At 54.1% G+C, this 18,003-nt stretch overlaps 7 protein-coding genes across 7 annotated transcripts; 6 read left to right on the forward strand and 1 right to left on the reverse strand.

Annotated features, from left to right (window-relative positions):
- Positions 1-212: 212 nt before the first annotated feature.
- Positions 213-4,369, forward strand: BDY24DRAFT_411401 (alpha-L-fucosidase; the record flags this gene model as incomplete). The annotated part of the gene is made up of 20 exons (XM_076642920.1): positions 213-230; positions 361-648; positions 739-798; positions 875-1,059; positions 1,222-1,858; positions 1,935-1,981; positions 2,043-2,120; positions 2,184-2,218; positions 2,292-2,305; positions 2,392-2,466; positions 2,571-2,776; positions 2,865-2,882; positions 2,970-2,991; positions 3,052-3,117; positions 3,185-3,266; positions 3,365-3,454; positions 3,527-3,610; positions 3,678-3,732; positions 3,813-3,981; positions 4,055-4,369. The coding sequence occupies 20 exons, from the start codon at positions 213-215 to the stop codon at positions 4,367-4,369; spliced, it is 2,544 nt and encodes an 847-aa protein (XP_076500583.1).
- Positions 4,370-4,975: 606 nt separating this feature from the next.
- BDY24DRAFT_90635 (uncharacterized protein) lies at positions 4,976-5,911 on the forward strand. The gene is made up of 3 exons (XM_076645225.1): positions 4,976-5,181; positions 5,240-5,345; positions 5,440-5,911. The coding sequence occupies exons 1-3, from the start codon at positions 5,066-5,068 to the stop codon at positions 5,824-5,826; spliced, it is 609 nt and encodes a 202-aa protein (XP_076500584.1). The 5' UTR covers positions 4,976-5,065; the 3' UTR covers positions 5,827-5,911.
- Positions 5,912-6,011: 100 nt separating this feature from the next.
- BDY24DRAFT_374818 (aldo/keto reductase) lies at positions 6,012-7,667 on the forward strand. Its single transcript, XM_076638474.1, has 8 exons — positions 6,012-6,260; positions 6,339-6,369; positions 6,443-6,717; positions 6,879-6,974; positions 7,043-7,068; positions 7,144-7,189; positions 7,269-7,382; positions 7,453-7,667. Exons 1-8 carry the CDS (start codon positions 6,216-6,218, stop codon positions 7,603-7,605), a joined length of 786 nt encoding a protein of 261 aa, XP_076500585.1. The 5' UTR covers positions 6,012-6,215; the 3' UTR covers positions 7,606-7,667.
- Positions 7,668-7,672: 5 nt separating this feature from the next.
- On the forward strand, positions 7,673-8,857 carry BDY24DRAFT_90729 (uncharacterized protein). The gene is made up of 3 exons (XM_076645226.1): positions 7,673-8,019; positions 8,135-8,527; positions 8,615-8,857. The coding sequence occupies exons 1-3, from the start codon at positions 7,793-7,795 to the stop codon at positions 8,685-8,687; spliced, it is 693 nt and encodes a 230-aa protein (XP_076500586.1). The 5' UTR covers positions 7,673-7,792; the 3' UTR covers positions 8,688-8,857.
- A 2,314-nt stretch (positions 8,858-11,171) lies between these two features.
- BDY24DRAFT_374826 (F-box protein) lies at positions 11,172-13,726 on the forward strand. Its single transcript, XM_076638475.1, has 7 exons — positions 11,172-11,320; positions 11,416-11,508; positions 11,608-11,729; positions 11,805-12,657; positions 12,747-12,857; positions 12,939-13,449; positions 13,524-13,726. Exons 1-6 carry the CDS (start codon positions 11,261-11,263, stop codon positions 13,443-13,445), a joined length of 1,746 nt encoding a protein of 581 aa, XP_076500587.1. The 5' UTR covers positions 11,172-11,260; the 3' UTR covers positions 13,446-13,449; positions 13,524-13,726.
- On the reverse strand, positions 13,677-15,287 carry BDY24DRAFT_374831 (PSME3-interacting protein). Its single transcript, XM_076638476.1, has 5 exons — positions 15,053-15,287; positions 14,892-14,955; positions 14,633-14,650; positions 14,349-14,444; positions 13,677-14,262 (listed from the first exon to the last, which is right to left on the reverse strand). Exons 1-5 carry the CDS (start codon positions 15,166-15,168, stop codon positions 14,083-14,085), a joined length of 474 nt encoding a protein of 157 aa, XP_076500588.1. The 5' UTR covers positions 15,169-15,287; the 3' UTR covers positions 13,677-14,082.
- On the forward strand, positions 15,288-17,776 carry LIP5 (lipoate synthase). The gene is made up of 8 exons (XM_076638477.1): positions 15,288-15,378; positions 15,487-15,767; positions 15,877-16,066; positions 16,150-16,306; positions 16,416-16,473; positions 16,631-16,908; positions 17,114-17,292; positions 17,448-17,776. Exons 1-8 carry the CDS (start codon positions 15,355-15,357, stop codon positions 17,589-17,591), a joined length of 1,311 nt encoding a protein of 436 aa, XP_076500589.1. The 5' UTR covers positions 15,288-15,354; the 3' UTR covers positions 17,592-17,776.
- The last annotated feature ends 227 nt before the right edge of the window (positions 17,777-18,003 follow it).

An 18,003-nucleotide genomic window follows, 5' to 3' on the forward strand; every position in this document is an offset into this window, starting at 1 on the left:
CTTGCAGCCATTGACAAATCCTTCAGACTCTTAACTAGATACTCGATGTAGGGGAAAGAGGGCAGCTGAGGCTCTGGTAGGGCACGGTAGAGAACGAGGGGAGGAGGCGACGAGTCGACACAATAACAACGACTCTCTAAGGTCTCTTCTACTCGCCACTTAGTCCCTCAGCTTCAACGAAGACAACCTGCTGAAACGATAGGACGTTTTGGATGTGTTTCCATCTTTTAGTTTCGACGAAAGGAAGAAAAAAAGATGGCCGACGGCGCTCTTGAAATCGACCTCTAACCTTCCACTCTTTCTCCCTCTTCCCATCTCTGCCTCCAAGCTCCAACTTCCACCCCCCTTCCCTTCCTCCAGGATGATCATCCCTCAGAAGATTCTCTTCACTCTCCTGCCCTCTTCCCTCCTCAAACTCCTACCGCTCCCATCCAGGAGCAGACATCTCTCGAGCCCATCTCCTCCTCTGGTCCTCCGGTTGAGCTCGAACCACTCGTCTCCCTTTCCCTTCCCATCTCAGGCTTCTACAACAACAAGGGCACAAGTGAAACCGGAGAGCAGGTCAACGGAGAAGGATTCGACGGAGGAGGAGCGACTTATCCGAGCGAGTTCTTGCCTACAGGGCTGTGGGTGGACGAAGGAGTCGAGGTGAGCTTGAAAGTGAAAGGAGACTTCGGGCCTTCACCCTTCTGACCCTCTCTCTTTCTTTCCTTCTTCTTGCTTTTCGCTCTTATCAAGTTCATCCTACCCGAGGACTGGTCAGCTCTTACGGATGACAACGTCGTCGCTCTTTCTCAGGTCAGTGAGGCAGAGGAAACCGAGGGAGATGAAGGTCGGAGCTCACCTTTCTTCCTTCCCTCTCCCACCCCTCCAGATCATCCCTCTCCCCGAACCAACCCCCGTCAATTCAGTTCATCTACTCGTTGCTGGAGATGGTACAGATGGCGAAACGACGGAAACGATCGGCTTGAGTTTCCAGGACGGTTCGCATGGGGAGTTGGAGTTGGATCTGAAGAATTGGTGGGCCATCCACTGGTTGAACAAGGCTGCGATCCGCTGGTGAGCATGTCTATCTCAGCCATAAGAGATCAGCACGCTTCGAAGGGAGGAATGGAGGACGAACCTGGGGTGTGATGGGGAGTTGGAAGCGGAGGGAGTAGCGGCGGCGACGCGTCTTCCCGTTGCTCACATATCTTTCTCTTTGTTTTCTCTCCTCTCCAGCCCCTACCACTTCCTCTCTCCTACCTCCAAAAACTTCAATACCACTCAGATCCATCATCTCATCCTCCCTCTCCCTCCGCATCTCTCCTTCCTCCCTCTTGTCTCGCTCTCGTTGCCCGAGAGAGCTGGATGGAACGCTCTCCACATCTTCTCTGCCACTCTCATTCCCTCAGTGCCTATCAAGAACAACTCCGATCCCTACCCGATTCGAGTCCGTCTCGTCCGAGGAACGCACAAGTGGCTTGACTTCCCTGGAGGTCGTACTCGAGCTCAAATCGTCGAGGTTACCCTCTCAAACCCTTTCGCCGTCAACGAGCACGGCAGGAGGAAAGCCTGGGTCGGAGGCAGAGGTCTCGAGGTTGAGCTTGTTGGAAGAGCAGTCAGAACGGTGGTGAAGGGAAGGATCAAGAGGCTCATGCCTGGAGACGAGGTCGTCGTGCAGATCGGAGTCGAACCAGGAGATGTGACGGTTTCGAGCTCACAGGACGCGACGGTGGAGGTAGTTCTTCGAGAGATTATTGGTTCGGGGGTCGAAGGATCTGCTGAAAGGTCTGGAGTTGTTGGATGGCAGACGGTTGAGGTTCAAGGGAGTGGGATTTTGAAGGACCGGGGATGGGGAGAGTGGATCGACGACGTTGTGAGTCGCCCTTCGCTTCTATTTCCTCTTTCGTTTGCTTATGTTTGAGCACTTACTTCTCGCTTCTGTATTGCAGGTGGCTCTCGAGCAACACGAGTCTCCAGACTGGTTCAACAACGCCAAGTTCGTCTTCTCTCGTCGCGTTTCTTTCATTGAACTCTTCGTGTTGACTCCCTCGAAATAGGTTCGGGATCTTCATTCACTTCGGTCTATTCTCAGTTCCTGCGTGGACAGAACCTGGACGCTATTCAGAGTGGTACTGGTAAGTCGTTTTTGTCCCGTCGCTTCGACCGCTCACCTTCTCTCCGTCTCCTTTTTTTCCCAGGTACTGGTTGCATCAGGACGGACCGAACGGAGGAAGTGGGTCGTTCTCCTTTCCGAGCGTGTTTTCCGTCGTCCCCTGACGAGTTTGTCGTCTTTTGCAGCCTTCAAGTATCACAAGGAGAAGTACGGAGAGGCAAGTCGACGCGTCGTCTCTTTCCTCTCCTGTTGCGCAACGCTGATCAATTGAATCGCTCTTCCTTTTCTCTCAGGACTTTGTCTACGACGACTTTATTGCTTCGTTCAACGGATCCAAATTCGATGCTACTGCTTGGATCGATCTCTTTGTGCGTCTCTCTCTCGTGCCACCCTCCTCGCCGAGGTGAGTCTCGGAGTCGAACTGAAGACGACCACCTCACTGACTTCTATCTCCCTCTTTTGATTACATCAGACCGGAGCTGGAGCCAAGTACTTCGTTCTGACGACGAAACATCACGATGGGTTCGCTCTCTTCGACACGAAACACACTTCTGATCGAAACTCAGTCGTCCTTGGACCCGAGGGAGGGAAGCGAGACTACGTCAAGGAGTTGCTGGAAGCTGCCGATAAGTCTCCCATCCCGATCAAGAAAGGAACCTACTTCTCGATGCCTGAATGGTGAGCTCGTTCGCGATGCAGTTCTCGTCGTCCTTCGTCGAGGTTCAGTCCTGAGCTGTTTTTTTCCTCGATGCGACTCGAATGCCAGGTTCAACCCCGACTACAAGTGAGTGTTTATCACACTTCGTCGAACGCCTCTCGAAGGAAGATCGAGACTGACTCTTGCGTCTTTCCTCGGCTCGAATGCCCTCAGACCCTACGGTTGGCAGGGATGGGTGAGTCTTTCCTCGAATCGTCTTCTACACCGAGTGCTTCTGACCTCGATTGTGTTATAGCCTGGAGGTCTCGCCGAGGACGTCTTTCATCCCGGAAAGTTCGAGCCTTACACCGGCCGAACCAAGGTTCGTCGCGTCGTCCTGTTCTTTCTTTCGGACTCTGACTCCCACTACCCGCCATCTTCTTCGTCAGATCAACGACTACGTCGAGGATCTTCAACAAGAGCAGATGAGGATCCTTACTCGAGATTACAAGATTGATATTCTTTGGTGTGGTGGGTGGTGGGAACAACTTGGTCCGATCGTTTTCGAACTCTGCCTTCCGTCAACTCACGCTCTCTTGCTGTTGACGCCTCTTTGTCTGGCGACTTAGACATCGGAGGAGCCAACCATACTTCGGTTCTCGCTGCCGAATGGTGGACGAACGCTACGAAGGAAGGTCGACAAGTCGCGATGAACAACCGTTCGTGTTTTTTTTTCTCTCTCATCGCTCCTTCTTCGCTCAGCTGAACCCTCTTTCGCCTTCTTCCCCCAGGCTGTGGAGTTGCTCCCGACTTCTCTACTCCGGAGTACGCTCAGTTCAAGACGATCCAGTCGAACAAGTGGGAGAGCTGCGAAGGTGAGAGCGTCGGCTTCTTCTGCGCGACCTGATCACGCTCGTACTCACACGCTTCGTCTTTCTTTAGGCCTTGACCCCTGGAGCTTCGGATATAACAAAAAAACTCCCGATGATCAGTACAGGTGAGCCGTTTTCCTCACGTCTTGGCTGAGTGTCGGCCAGCGACGCGTCCTTCTGATCACGTTTTCTTCCTTCGCGTCAGATCGGTCAAGGAGATCGTTCACAAGCTCATCGACATCACAGCCAAGAACGGAAACTATCTTCTCAACGTCGGTCCCACCGGAGAAGGAGAGATCATCGACGCCATGTCTTCTCGACTTCTCAAAGTTGGTCGTTGGTTGGAGACGAACGGACGAGCGATATACGATACTGTCAGTCTGCTTCGTTATCTTTCCTCTCCTGCCCGTGCTGAGCTCACTCCTTGACCTCTTCCTCCTTCCCCAGAATCCCTTCGCCCTCCTACCCGAGCTCGTCGTTCCCGAGAAGAAGCTCAACCTTCGTTTCACTCGAACCGAGAACTCGTTCTTCATCCTCTCGCTTTCCAAACCCAAATCGGTCTTCATCATCCCTGCGAGGCTCCCGATCCTCGAAGGAGACCGAATCTCGTTCCTCGGTCGAAAGGGACCTGTGGAGGTGGATTGGGAGTGGGTCGAGGAGAAGGGAGAGTTGAGGATCTTGATCGGGGAGGTTGGGAACGCGAGGGTTGAGCTGGATAGGGAGAAGGTTGCTTGGGTGTTTGAGGTCGAGTACGGAGGTTGAAGGTGGAGTTTCTTGTAGTCTGTGTGTTGTTTTGTTCTCGACTTGATATGTATCTGACGACCTTTCTGCCTGAAGTCGAGAGGAGAGAAGACGCGTCGCGGTCGGTTTGAGGCCGATGGTTTCCTTTTCTGTGTGCTCAGTCGAGCCGTTTTCTTTTCACTCGCAGACCGCTTGAGGGGTTTTGATATCTTCGGTGAGGAAGAGAGAGTCGAGAAGAAGAGAATCTGACGAGGATGGACGCGTCGACGAGGAAATCGACCGCTGCCTTCTCTGCACCAATCCTGAGGGTTCCATCTCTCTGCCCTCGCATCGAACGACCTTTTCGACGAATAGGAAGAGTCTGGTTGGACTGAGAAGTTCCGGAGCTTCAGGATAGGCTTAAATGAGGCTGATGAAGAAGGGGTAGGAGGGCCTGGGGAGGGAGGAGCAGCCAATGAGAAGAGGGCTCTTCCAAAGGGCGCTGGGGAGGATAAGAACTCGCGTCCCTTCCCTTTCCTTCTTCCTCCCCAACCACATCCTTCCTCCACTTCCACTTCCACTTTACTCAGTGAGCACTCTCTCCTCCCAAAACCTTCATCCCTCTCGAACTTTTCATACTGATCTTCTTCTTCTTCCCCCTCGTCCATTAGCTTCAAACCACACCTCCTTTCCAGCCCAACCTCCTCCCTTTCAGCCTTCAACCCTCAACCCTCCACCATGTCTGCCGCCCCTCTCAACCGAGCCCTCTCGTTCAAGGTCCCCGCCTGTGCTTCTGCTTCCGAGCCTTGTGAAGCCTGCAGCTGTGGAAAGGCTACGAGGTCGGGATCCGTCTGGTGAGTCGTTCTGCGTTGGAGAGGGAAGTTGTTGAGCTCGAAGCTGATCACCCCACATTCCCACCCCTCCCTTCCTTGTCTCCTCTCGCTTTTCCTCTTCGTCCTCGTCCCTCCCCTCTTCTCCTCGCCATCTCGTCTTGATATCTTCCAGGTCCTTCCACCTCGTTCGTCCTCTTCTTTGATCCTCGCTGCCTTCCCTCCTCGTCGAAACAAGGGCTGACCCCTCTCCTCCTCCTCCCTATCTCTCCTCTCCTCCAGAAAGCAACCGACTGCAGCACTCGAGATACCCCTTGCTCTTCCGACTGCACCTGCGATAGGTTCCAATCCGACAAGGTCGCCGAATACGTGAGTCTCTACCTTCATTTTCAGTCAAACGGGAAGCCTTCGAAGGGAAGAGTTCGCGAAGACCCAGGGCTGACTTCCTTCTCGTCTCTCTTCTCTTGCTCTTCAGAAATCCACCTCGTGCCCTTCCGTCGAAGCTCCCTGCGAGGGATGCTCGTGTGGCCGTGTTCCTCTCTAAACGAGGACGTAGCGACGACGACTGAAGAGATGGGAGACGTTCCATCTCTCGACGTGTTTTGTTTTTCGGTAGCCCCTTTCTCTTACGACCTTTATGCTTCACCCTTCTTCGAGCTTTATCCTTGATCGCATGACTCTCTATCTATACATCTTTCCTCGACCTCGAGAAGAAAACAGACCATCGTCTTGGTCGTCATGAACGAATTGGATTGCTCCCGAAAGCGAGCTCCCTCTTGATGACCTTTCAATACTTGGGCGTTTCTTTTCCTCCCTCCAACCACGACTCTCACTCAAGATGACTTCCACTCCCTTCTCGCTTCAAACTACTGTCAAGGTGAGCTCGTTTCTGTCTGCTCGTTCCCTCCAGAGCTTTGACTTTCTCGGAAGAGCGAGCGAGAAGGAAAGAGACCTCGAGCTGACCGACCTTCCGTTTCTCTCCTTCCTTCCCTCCCTTCCTTCGTTTCAAGCTCAACGACGGCGTCGATATCCCCACTCTCGGACTCGGAGTTTACGAGATGTCCGACGAGCAGACTGTTCAGTCCGTCACCTGGGCTTTGGAGGTGAGTCTTCGTCTGCAAAAAAGGTCGAGAGCACCAGGCTCATCTCTCCTTTTCCCCTCCCTCCCTTCCTTCGTCCAGGCCGGTATCCGACACATCGACACCGCCACTTGTAGGTCCCTTTGAACCTTCACAGTCCACTCTCCCGTCTATCTGACCTGGAAAACACTCTTCTTTCTTCTCAGGGTACGAGAACGAAGCTCCGTGCAAGTTCGCCATCGAGCAGTTCCTTTCGAAGAACGACCTCCCTCGTTCAGCCGTCTTCTACACCACCAAGCTCCGAGCGCCCACTTCGTACGAGGAGACCATCGAGGCTATCGATTACTCTCTCGCCAACGCTCCCGGAGGATTGATCGATTTGTACCTCATGCACTCTGCTATCGGAGGACCCGAGTTGAGGGAGGCGAGCTGGAGAGCGATGGAGAAGGGGAAGAAGGACGGAGGACTCAGGTCTATCGGAGTGAGTGCTCCATCGACGTCGGCTCTGGGATTTGCAGTATGGTTCTCTGGTGTGAAGGGATGGGAGATGGAGCGATCTTAGGGCGTGAAGGTCGTCGGAGAAACGAAGCGACAGCGACGAGAGGGCTGAAACTGACCTCGAACCTTTCTTCTCCCTTCTAGGTATCGAACTGGGGAGTCGCTCACATCGAGGAACACGTCGTCCGAGTGGCAGATGCCTCCAAGCCTGAGATTGTTACCCTTCCTTCTTTGAACCAGGTGAGTTTGATCATTCTTTCCTTGAAGGAAGAGGTTCGCTGACCCACTCCGTCGCGTCGCGTCTTCAGGTTGATCTCCACCCTTTCATGACTCGGTGAGCTTTTTTTTAGCCCTCTTTCTTGCTTCGGGATTACCTCCTGATCTCCTTGACGGTTCCCTCTTCCTCTAGAGAACCCCTCGTCGCTAAGTGTCGCGAGCACGGAATCCACCTCGAGGTTCGTCTTGCTTTGCTCTCTCCTTCCTTTTTTCTTTCCAACCTTGCCTGATCTCGCATCTCCTTCTGTTCCTCTACAGGCTTGGGCTCCTCTCGTTCGAGCCCTCAAGTTCAACCACCCCGTCATCCAGAAGATCTCGAAGGCTCACTCCGTGACTCCCGCTCAGGTTCTTCTTCGATGGTCTCTTCAGAAGGCGAGTTCTCGTCTCCCTAGCTTCCCAGTGAAACTGTAGATGCTTACTCGTTTTGCCTCTCTTTCTACAGGGCTTCATTTGCATCCCGAAGTCGGTCTCCCAGTCGAGGATCAAGTCGAACACGGACTTGTACGGTTTCGAGCTGAACGAGAGCGAGGTCCAGGAGCTCGACGCCCTGGACGAGTACCTCATCACCGACTGGGACGTTACCGAGACTCCGTAGTTAGCTTTTGATGATACACGAGTTTGAAAAGGACTTTAAGATAACAATCAGACGGTTTCGAGCGATTCCCTTTTCAGCGTTGGCGACTTCCTTTCCTCCCTTCTCCTCCAACCCTCAAGTACCCTTTCCTTCCCTTCCCTTTTCTTGGTTTCTCTCTCTCGTCGTCCCGGGACTTTGACCCGTCTCGATGTCGACACGATCGCTCCTCCCCCGGTCCCTCCCTTCTCTTGGGTCTCCTTCCTCCTCAACTTCGAGAGGAAAGTTGAGCTCGGTCACCTTGAGCTTCCCTCCTGCTCCTCCTCCTTCCTCCTTCCCTCCTTTCTTCAACCGCTCTCAAGAGCAAGGACTCTTGATCAACCCCTCTACTGGTCGTCCGTACTGTCGCTTAGAGAGTAGAGACGAGCTGCCTCGATGGTGAGCTTCCGTCCTCCTTCAGCCCACCTCCTCCCTTCGCTCCCTCCTCCCTCCCTCCTTTTGTCGTCGAGCTCACGAATCGATCCTTCTCTCACTTGTCTTTCACAAAAAACAGCTTCCCTCCACTCCCAATACCTCTGCCTACACCAAAACCTTCGTCAAGGTCCCTATCCTCCTCCTCAATATCTACTCAAGCCCATCGACCTTCTTCTCACCCCTCCCCTTCCTATCGCCCTCCGTGGCCCTCTTCGCTCTTCCCTCCCACCCTCCTTCCCTCCCGCTCTCCCCTCCTGGCTCGACCGTTCCACTGCTCCCCGTCCAATCTCGCGACGGAGGCTCCACCCACTCCCACTCCCATCGTCCCGATCGATTTATCGGTCAAGGAGCAGGACGAGTTCAGGTTTCGAAAGAAGCAGGATTCGGTCGGAGTGCATCTCATTGTAGACCAGGTCGAGAAGCACAACCTGAGTAAGGAACAGGAGGCGATTCTTCTGAGAGCTATCGCTGGGTGAGTGAAGGTTTTCCATCTCTGATTTGGACTTCGAGAGCTCTTTGAAGCTGACGAGCTCGTTTCCCTTCTCGTCCGCCCTCTCAGCGAAAGCTTCTTCTTCACTGGAGCAGCAGGCTCGTCCATGCTTTCCCCAGTCATCTCAGAGATGAGAACCTGACTCTTAAAATTCTGCGCCTTACAGGAACTGGGAAATCCTTCCTCCTTCGGAGGATCATCGACGAACTCGAGGCGAAGGACAAGACCGTCGCGATCTGCTCCTCGACTGGAATCTCAGCGGTCAATATCGGTGGAACGACGATTCACTCCTGGGCTGGGATTGGACTAGGGAAAGGAAGGATGCGTGATCTCGTCAACCGGATCAACGACAAGCCTTCAAGGAGGTCGAACTGGAGGAAGACGGACGTTCTCATTCTCGACGAGGGTGAGTCTCGACCCGTCGCGTCTCAATCCGTTCCTTTGACCTGAGGAAATCCTCTCGTTGTCCTTTTGAAGTTTCGATGATCTCGGCAAAGATGTTTGATACCCTGGAGGAGCTTGCTAGAAACATCAGGGGCAGCAAGGACGCGTTCGGAGGGATGCAGGTCATCGTGTGCGTTTCCTCCTCCCTCCTTCCAATCTTTCCTCTCCTTCGCTGACCGAACTCCTTTCTTCAATTTTTCTTTCAGGACCGGAGACTTCCTTCAACTACCTCCCGTCTTCGTCCGCACCGAGACCTCCGACGACGTCAAGGAATCTCTCTTCGCCTTCGAGGCCAACAGCTGGGAGCGAACGCTCGGAGTTCCTCTCTTCCTCCAGCAGATCTTTCGACAGAGCGACCCAGTCTTCATCCACCATCTCAACAAGGTCCGACTCGGGCAGTCGGACCAGGAGACAGCCAAGTTCTTTCGCGACCTTCAGCTGAAGAAATGGGAGGACAACATCTTGCCTACCAAGCTGTTCGTCCGCTTTCCCTTTCTTGCGTTGCTCGCTTCGATTTTACGGTGATCTGACTTCGTTTCTCGCTTTACCTAGGTACCCGACGGTGAAACAGGTCTCAGCTGAGAACTTCCGTCGACTTCGAGCGCTACGGGAAGATACTTACAAGTACGAGGCGTTCGACGCGATGGATCCCTCCCTCCCTCACACTCTCGGAGATCAGCTTCGTTCGACGCTCAAGACCCAGATCAGCATCCCTCAGGCAGTGGAGCTGAAGATCGGAGGTAAGTTATCTCTCCTTCTGCTTCCCTCAGAGTCTCCTCTCTGACCTCTCGTTTTCTTTTTCGTCTCAAGCTCAAGTGATGTGTCGATCGGTGAGCAGAGCAACGCGGCTCTCCTTCTCGTAAAAGACTCCAAACTGACACCAGCTCATTGGACCTTTCTCACACAGAACATCTTCGCCGGAAGGATCGTCAACGGATCCGTTGGAATCGTCGAAAAGTTCCTGACGATCGATCAAGCTCGAGAGGAGAACATCGACATCGCTCACAACGGATTCCACCCCGCAAAGGATCACTGGGACATCCTCAGCACCGTTCAGTCTCCAGATTTTCCCTCTCTCGCTCCAGAAGAGGCGTATCAGGGGGGTTTCGATACCGAGAAGGCCTACCAACTCGAGAAGGGAGACGACGACGCGTCCGACACCCTGTTCCCGGTCGTCAGCGTCCACAACACCGAGTTGGACGAACGGATTTCTTACCTCTTCAGGCCTGTCACCTTCGTCGTGACTATCTCCACGGAGGAGAATCCGGAGGTGCTCGTCGCTGTTCGGAAGCAGGTACGTTCGAATCGCTGGGACCAAAGGAGTTTGAGCTTTTCTGACCGCCCTCTCCTCTCCTCTCCTTCGTTCAGCTTCCTCTCGTTCGTGAGTCCCATTCTTCCCTTTTCTCTTTTCGTCTTGCTTTTTGACAGGTCCCTGTTTACTTTCCAGTCGGGTACGCTGTCACGATCCACAAGTCCCAAGGTCAATCCATCGACCGAGTCAGCGTCGACTGCAATCAGATCTTCGCCGACGGTGAGCTCAAGGTCTCGCCCCTCTCGGTTCTCAAAGCACTTTCCTGACTTACCTTTGCGCTCTCTGTCTACTCAGGTCAAGCCTACGTCGCTCTCTCTCGAGCCCGATCTCTCCAGGGACTTCACGTCACCGGTTTCATGAAGAGACAGTTCGTCGCGTCCTCACCCTCTCGAGCGCCTTCCTTTCCTTCCGCTGACCCTCCTCCCACCTGCCTTCTTTTCTATTCTCTCTTCAGTGCCAGAGCCGACCCCAAGGTTCTCGCCTGGATGCGAGAACACGGCATGATCCCTCCAGACCTTCGCTTCAAGTCGGAACGGGACTTCCCCCTTCACCCCTTCGAAGGAATCAAAGAGGTCGCTGGACAGGAGTCCTGGAGGGGTGGTTCGGAAGTTGACGAGTCGTCTTACGATGAAGATCCGTACGGGGATGTGGGAGCGGAGAATCACGGGACGTGGGAGGAGGTTCCTGAGGGAGGGTGGGAGTGAGGAGGGTCGTCGTTCGTTTCACTCTGTTCTTCGTTTTTCGCTCTGCATCTTTTATTTCTCGCTTTGTTCGTTCTGCTCGTCTTTGCATTATTTTGGGTCTATCTGGAATTTCTGTTCTTCTTCATGGCTGCTGCAAAAGCGAGGTTAAAAAAGAGCTGATGAAGAGAGGGCTGAGCTTCAGTTTCGACGAGCTCTCTTCCTCTCGTCGGCCGTTCAGCACCCAACCTCCACCTCGCCAAACTGTTCAAGACCAGGATGTCAGCTATGGATTCTCTTTCTTCTCTCAGGGGGAAGGGACCAGCAACCTTCGCAGACGTGAGTTCAGCAAAGCTCGAAAGAAACGACGACGACGAAAGAAAAGCTCAGCGAAGCTCACCCTCCTTCCCTCCCTTCCTTCCTTTTGCGTCCAGATCCCCGACGAAATCCTTCTTGAGATCTTGGACTGGCTACCTAGAGGATCAGCCTATGTATCTTTTGCTCTCGTATGCTCTCGGATGCACAGGGTTCGTCGCAGATCTTCCTTTGGCTCGAAACTCCCCTTCGTTTCGAGAGATTGTTGAGCTCGAGCTCACTCCCTTTTTCCTTTTTCGTTCTCCCTCCAGATCTCTCGGCCTGCAGCAGTCAGAGTCTTTCGAGTGGGATCTCGAAACTTGGAGAAGTCTCTCCTGGAGCCTGAAGGACGCCTTTCGATCCTCGCCGTTTCTTCGCTGGCCAGCTTCTGCAGGTGAGCTCTCGACTGACTCCCCTCCCTTCTTCCATCATCGTTACTCACCTTTGCCCCATCTTCACGGATCTTCAGAGAGCTCGTCATTTACTCCACCTCCCGCTACATACTGAACATCTCCGCCTTCGAATCCAATCGTCTCTGTGCAATCCTTCCTCTCCTCGTCGGCCTTCAAACCCTTCGAATCGAGTCGGCCTATCTCACTTTCACCCTCCTCCAAACCATTCTCGACCACCCGACTCTTCAAACCTTGGATTACGAGGAGCTTGCAACTGCCCTATCGCTCTCATGGAGGAAGCTCAGCCCCGAGCAAAGAGAGCACGGTTTCTCTTCGTTGTCGACGTCCCCGCCGCTACGCGTCCCGAATCTCCTCGTCGGCTCGCTCCCATCTCGTCGGAACCTCAACTCGGCTCGATACCCAGCTCTCGCTCGAGATGCACTCCTCTCCTCCGGTCGGTTCACCTTCGACACCGTCAACCTCGTCGACCTTCCTACCCTTCCCTCCTCCCACGCTTGGACTCCCATCCCCGGTCTCCGTCGCATCATCTTCAACGAACTTCCTCTCATCGGAGAGGGACCTGGACTAGCAAGCTGGTTCGAGGAGATTATCGCTCTTCAGCCAGAGCTCACGACCCTCGAGATCGAGCTCCTCGACGATCACCTCCCGGAGGATTCAAATCCGGAGAGAACGACGGCTCTGTCGTTGATCCCCTGGTTCGGACAGGTCGCCTTCATGAACGAGCAGCTGTTGACGAAGCACTCTCACTTCAAAGGGTTGAAGATCACGACAACGAAGGGAGGGATCGTCGCCGCAAACTTCGCTTTCAACAACGTCAAGGGAATCCCTCAATTCCTCCAGCAAGCAGCTCTCAGCATCCCAACCCTCAAGACGCTCGAAATCACAAGTGGGCTCGAGTATCCAGCCTGGGTGAGTCCCGAAGCAGTCTCGTTTTCTGTTCGCCCGTTTGTCCGTGACGCGTCGGTAACCTTGGCTCCCCTTCTCTCTCTCTCTTGCAGAACGACGTCCTTCGAGCCATGTCGTCTTTCAACTACCTCACTTCTCTCACCATCCGAGGCCCAGTACTTCCCTGGAGCATCGGTCTTAGAATCCAGTACTGCAGTCCAATGGTGGGTTCTGGGTCTTGGTTCGACGCGTCCCCACTTCCCTTCCTCCTTGCTCATCCCTTTGCTCTTCTCTCCTTTCTCAAGTGCTCGGACATGGTCAAACGTGTCTTCCCTGATCTATGGAACTCAACGGAATCCCAAGGAGGTCCCGCCGCCGCCTGGAAATCTCAGATCCTTCCCGCCCACCTCGCTCGAATCTGCTCTCTCGCCGACGTCCTCCCCCACAGATGCGAAGTCGTATGGGCGCCCATCCTTCTCAGAGCCTTACTCCGAGAGTCCTTCGCTGGTTTGTGCAGGTGGAAGGTCGATCGATCGAACGCGAGTGGAGGGATTTTGACAGAGGAAGGGAGCGGGACGAGTACGGCCTCGCTGAACCCGCTGGAGGAGCTGGAGGATAGGGGTAAGGGAGGCTGCTGGTGCTGTGACTTCGTGAAAAATATGGGTGGAGGTGAGCCGGATGTCGAGTGGGATTTGACGAGAATGGAGGACTGGAGTGTTTCGTCGGAGGAGATTTGTGAAGGGGACGGGGAGACGCAGGAGTGGGCGGAGGAGCTGGAGAACGAGAAGGAGAAGGAGGAGACGAAGGATTGAGAAGGTGAGTCGATGCGCGTTCCCGATTGACTTGTAACGAACTTGACGCTGAACCGCTCCTCTCATTCTTTCCGTCAGCTCGACACGGAAACCAGAGGACGCGTCTCGCTCCGAACTCTCTTTTTTGCCATCGACAACAATGCATGTCTCTCTCTCCTCTCGCACCTTTGCTTGAATGTGAAGATCAGTCTTCTGCAAGTTTTCTTCTCGCTGAAACAGAGGCGTAGCAAGCAAGACTGAGAAGGTAATGAGATCTCAACCCAACCCAACTGCTCGCCGTCTCACGAAAGCTTCGCCTTCTTCGACCCTCCCTCGCTCTCCTCCACTTCACCATCCTTCTCCACCGCCTCATCAGCTTCTTCAAGCTCCCGCTTCTTCCCATCTCCAACCGCTGCAGGAGCTGGAACCGTTGCAACCTTCGCCTTCTTCTTGACGACCACTCCTGGGATTCCCTTCTTGCTCTTTGCTTTAGGTTTGGGAGGTGGTAGGGATGCTGATGGTGCGGTGGAAGTGGAAGCGACGGGAGTGGGGACGAGGAAGTGAGCTCCTGGAGGAGTGGGAGACCGACGTTGAGCTCTGCGAGAGAGGAAGGGAAGGGACGCGACGTGATGTAGGAAGAGGGAGCGGGAAGGGATGGTCAATAGGTTGTTTGAGAACGGAAAACCCACTCAGAGACGACGCGCGGACACTCTCTCGAGGTGTCGGTGTAGAAGAGGAGCCAAAGGGGTGCCGAGAAACGAAGGACGAACGATCTGAACTGATCCAGAACAGCCTCCTCCTCTAAACGACGTTGGCGAGCGTCTCGATCCGACTTGTTCTGAGCACAAGCAAAGCACATATCCACGAAACGAGCATTAGCTTTCGTACGAAGAACGAGTTTGAGGAAACAACGAATAAACCTACCTTGTGATCCGTCAAGAAGCCCAACTCCTCCTCGTTCAAACCTCGATGTTGATTCGACATCTTCATCTTCTCGTCCATCTCCTCTCGTTTGATGTCCTGCAAGAAGAATGGAAGCGGTGAGATCAGTTTGGGGGTCAGGTTGGAGACAAAGGAGGACGCGAGGCGAGTCGAGGCAAGGTGAAGGAAACGAACCTTTGGAGGTCGAGGAGACAGATACGAAGGGAGCAGACGCGTCAGATTCGAGCTAGGTTGGAAGCAAGTAGCAGAAGAGAGCATGGGCGCACCTTCTTCTGTTGCAGTTTCTGTGAGGAGAAGATGAAGAGAGAAAAGATCAGGACGAGAGACGAACGGCAAGAACCGAAGGAGCTCGAGAGAGGGAGGGTTGAAGAGGAAGCTTGCTCAGTGTATTCAGCGAGAAGGGAAGGATTAGGAGTAGAGAGTGGATGGAGCGATGCTGCTTCTGCATGTTTGGTGGAGAGGGGAGCTCGAGAAGAGGAGGATGGGACGAGGAGGAGGAGGAAGGAAAGGTCGAGCTCAACGCACCTCGAACAAGGACCTGGGATCGTACGCCTCCTCCTCTTCTCTCGGTGGTGGAGCTTGTCCAAGTCTGCGATGGCAGTGAAGAGATGACCATGAATCAGCTTCGACAAAATCTCTTCAAGAAGACGGAGAGGAAAAGAAGGAAGCGAAGGAGTCGAGCTCACCTCTCATACGCTGCCTTCCACTCCTGATCTTTGGTCGCTTTGGCCTTGTCGAGATCTGTTTCCGATACGAATCTTGACGAGACCCCTCCTGTGGTCTGTAGCGATATTCCTGACATTGCTTGACTAATGAGATAAGGATTTCTGTTTGAAGACGGGATGGAAGTTGAAGGGCACCGACCCAGCCTCGGTGCATTCAGAGGAGGATCCTTTCTCGTCTCCTCCGTCTCCGTCCGCCTTCTCTCTTCCCACCTTCCAACGACCACGAACGCCTTCAGGACACTTTTCAGTCCAGACTTCTCAGTATGCTCGCTCGAACCCTCAAATCCGTGAGTGCTCAACCATCGATCTTGCCATCGAACTTTGAGCTCAAAGCTGACGCCCACCTCTCCCCCCTCCCTCCTCCTTCCCCCAACCCTTCCCTCCCTTCCTTCCAGTCCATCCCTCGTTCGCTCTGTCGATCCATCGCTACTACAACTTCCACTCCTTCGCCCTCCCCATCCTCCTCCGTCTCCTCTCCAGCTTCCTCCGCTTCCACCTCTTCTCCAGCAGCTTCCTCTTCGAGTTCGACGTCGTCGACTTCTCCCGCGTCCAAACGAGCTCTTTCCACTCGTCAGTCGAGAATCGCAAAGCTCGACGACGGCTTCACCCTCGGAGACTTCATCGCTGGAAACCATCTCGAGGAAGACGGAATCACAACCCTCGGAAACACCAAAGCGTGAGTCTCTGCATCCTCCAAGACGTCCTTGAGTCAAGGTGGGAAGGGAAGGAGGGAGTCGAGCGAGCTTCGACTTTTCTGACCAACTTCTCCTTTTGACTCTTTCCAGTCCTCGTCTGCCTTCCTTCCTGAAGCATTCCATTCCCGCTGGAGGATCCTACGCCGAGATCAAGAAGGATCTTCGAGGACTCGGTCTTCACACCGTCTGCGAGGAGGCTCGATGTCCCAACATCGGAGAGTGCTGGGGAGGAGGAAAGGACGGCAAGGAGGGAAAGAAGGGGGCTACTGCTACGATCATGGTCAGTCTTTCGCTAGGTTTCCTGCTCGGTAGGACGCTGGGATGTCTTAGGAGTAAGAGCTGACCCTCGATTTGGGTATCTAGTTGATGGGAGACACCTGCACTCGAGGATGTCGGTTCTGTTCGGTCAAGACGTCGAAGACACCTCCTCCTCTGGACGTTATGGAGCCTGAGAACACGGCTGAGGCTATCAGTCGATGGGGTTTGGGATACATCGTATTGACGAGTGTGGACAGGGATGGTGAGTTTGGCCCGTTTCCCTTTCGTCTTCCGCGTCACCTCACTTTCTCGTTCGATGAGTGAAGTCGAGTGCTGACCTTTTCGCTGCTGTTGTGCTTCCCCCTTGACAGACCTGGCAGATGGAGGATCAGCTCATTTTGCCGAGACTATCAGCAAGATCAAGCAGAAGTGCGTTTCCATCCTCATCTTCTCCTTCGTTCCTCCTTCCCTTCCTCACTGGACGCGAAGCTGACCTGCCTTTCTCCTTCCTCTCGTCCTTTCCCCACCTCCCCTCCTCTTCCCTCCTCACTCCCACCTCTTCTCCCAACCATTTCTCAACTCTCAGGGCTCCCCACATCCTCGTCGAAGCCCTCACCGGAGATTTCAACGGAGAAGTCAAGGACGTCACCTCCGTCGCTCTCTCCGGCCTCGACGTCTACGCCCACAACGTCGAAACCGTCGAACGACTCTCTCCTACTGTTCGAGATCGACGAGCCAAGTACCGACAGTCGCTCGAGGTCCTCAGGCTCGCGAAGGAGGTCACCAAGGGACGAGTCGTGACCAAGACGAGTTTGATGTTGGGTGTTGGAGAGCAGGACGAGGAGTTGTTGCAGACTTTGAAGGGTGAGTGCTTTTTTCGCAGAATGTCTTGGGTTGAAGCAAGGGAGACGAGGCGAGGGCAGAAGGAGGATGGCGGTCGGACGCTTTTCGGACTCGTCGAGAAGAGACGAGAAGGAGAGGAAAGGGATCGACGCGTCGTCCTGTCTCCCCTCGAACTTTCAAAATCAAAGCTGACTCGATCCCTCCTCCTTACTCTCGCTTCCCTTAGATCTCCGAGCCAACGATGTCGACGTCGTCACCTTCGGACAGTACATGCGACCCTCGAAGAAGCACATGAAGGTCGAGCGATACGTCGAGCCCGCCGAGTTCGCAAAGTGGAAGGAGGTCGCGGAGGGAATGGGATTCCTCTACGTTGCCAGTGGACCTTTGGTCAGGAGTAGTTACAAGGTACGTCCCTTGTTCTTCTCTTTTGGTTGTGGTTGGTTCGGTGTTGGATGGTCGTTGGAAGGTCGGGAGGAGGAGAGAGTCGGAAAGAACGCGTCTGACTCCGCTCTTCTTCGGTTTTTCTTCGTTCTTGTTGCTTCCTGGTGCATTCTATACAGGCAGGGGAATTTTTTCTCAGCGCTTTGCTCAACAGACGACGAGAGGAGGCTCGATTGAAGGAGTTGGCCGCGTACCAGCTCAGCGAGGGGACGAAGACGGCGGCGGCGGAATCCCTCGGACTCAACATCCCTCCTTCCGCTTAACGATTCCTCGCTCGAGCTCTGCCAACTCTTTTTGTAGCATCTATACGTCCCCTCTGTAGTCGATCCGGATTTTCTTTGCATGCCTCGTCGACTTCTGGACGGGAAGCGAGGAAGGACGGTGTTCGATTTGGTTTCGCTTTCGTCCCTTGCCCTAGATCTCTCTCTTGATGACCTTTTTTCTATCACGACTTCGCCTTCTTCTTCTGCTATCCCATCTCGTCCAGTTGCTGTGCTAGCAGGATCCGGCAAGACTTTAGTCGTTCTTCCCTTTTTTTTCGATAGATTGGTTTCAGAGAGAGAGGAGATCGAACGGATGCGTCTGAGACGGCCCTTACCCTCCCAACCCCATCCTTCCTCCCTTCACTCCCCTTTTTGGTCCCAGGTGAGTCTAGACCCCTCGTTTGACCTCCAA

This window comes from Mrakia frigida (genome assembly GCF_051309035.1).
Source record: "Mrakia frigida strain ATCC 22029 unplaced genomic scaffold BDY24scaffold_2, whole genome shotgun sequence".
Classification (NCBI taxonomy): Eukaryota; Fungi; Basidiomycota; class Tremellomycetes; order Cystofilobasidiales; family Mrakiaceae; genus Mrakia; species Mrakia frigida.

Bases quoted from the DNA above. Each gene is read 5' to 3' on its own strand.
- BDY24DRAFT_374818 (XM_076638474.1), top strand. From the start codon at position 6,216: ATGTCCGACGAGCAGACTGTTCAGTCCGTCACCTGGGCTTTGGAG. The intron at 6,261-6,338 runs GTGAGTCTTCGT...TCCTTCGTCCAG, and splicing joins CCGTCACCTGGGCTTTGGAG to GCCGGTATCCGACACATCGA. The intron at 7,383-7,452 runs GCGAGTTCTCGT...CTCTTTCTACAG, and splicing joins TTCGATGGTCTCTTCAGAAG to GGCTTCATTTGCATCCCGAA.
- BDY24DRAFT_374826 (XM_076638475.1), top strand. From the start codon at position 11,261: ATGTCAGCTATGGATTCTCTTTCTTCTCTCAGGGGGAAGGGACCAGCA. The intron at 11,509-11,607 runs GTTCGTCGCAGA...TTCTCCCTCCAG, and splicing joins TATGCTCTCGGATGCACAGG to ATCTCTCGGCCTGCAGCAGT. The intron at 11,730-11,804 runs GTGAGCTCTCGA...ACGGATCTTCAG, and splicing joins TCGCTGGCCAGCTTCTGCAG to AGAGCTCGTCATTTACTCCA.
- BDY24DRAFT_90729 (XM_076645226.1), top strand. From the start codon at position 7,793: ATGTCGACACGATCGCTCCTCCCCCGGTCCCTCCCTTCTCTTGGGTCT. The intron at 8,020-8,134 runs GTGAGCTTCCGT...CACAAAAAACAG, and splicing joins AGAGACGAGCTGCCTCGATG to CTTCCCTCCACTCCCAATAC. The intron at 8,528-8,614 runs GTGAGTGAAGGT...CCGCCCTCTCAG, and splicing joins CTTCTGAGAGCTATCGCTGG to CGAAAGCTTCTTCTTCACTG.
- BDY24DRAFT_90635 (XM_076645225.1), top strand. From the start codon at position 5,066: ATGTCTGCCGCCCCTCTCAACCGAGCCCTCTCGTTCAAGGTCCCCGCC. The intron at 5,182-5,239 runs GTGAGTCGTTCT...ATCACCCCACAT, and splicing joins ACGAGGTCGGGATCCGTCTG to TCCCACCCCTCCCTTCCTTG. The intron at 5,346-5,439 runs GTTCGTCCTCTT...CCTCTCCTCCAG, and splicing joins CTTCCAGGTCCTTCCACCTC to AAAGCAACCGACTGCAGCAC.
- BDY24DRAFT_374831 (XM_076638476.1), bottom strand. From the start codon at position 15,168: ATGTCAGGAATATCGCTACAGACCACAGGAGGGGTCTCGTCAAGATTC. The intron at 14,956-15,052 runs GTGAGCTCGACT...CTGCCATCGCAG, and splicing joins TGGAAGGCAGCGTATGAGAG to ACTTGGACAAGCTCCACCAC. The intron at 14,263-14,348 runs GTAGGTTTATTC...GCTTGTGCTCAG, and splicing joins GCTTCTTGACGGATCACAAG to AACAAGTCGGATCGAGACGC.
- LIP5 (XM_076638477.1), top strand. From the start codon at position 15,355: ATGCTCGCTCGAACCCTCAAATCC. The intron at 16,307-16,415 runs GTGAGTTTGGCC...CCCCCTTGACAG, and splicing joins GACGAGTGTGGACAGGGATG to ACCTGGCAGATGGAGGATCA. The intron at 17,293-17,447 runs GTACGTCCCTTG...CATTCTATACAG, and splicing joins TGGTCAGGAGTAGTTACAAG to GCAGGGGAATTTTTTCTCAG.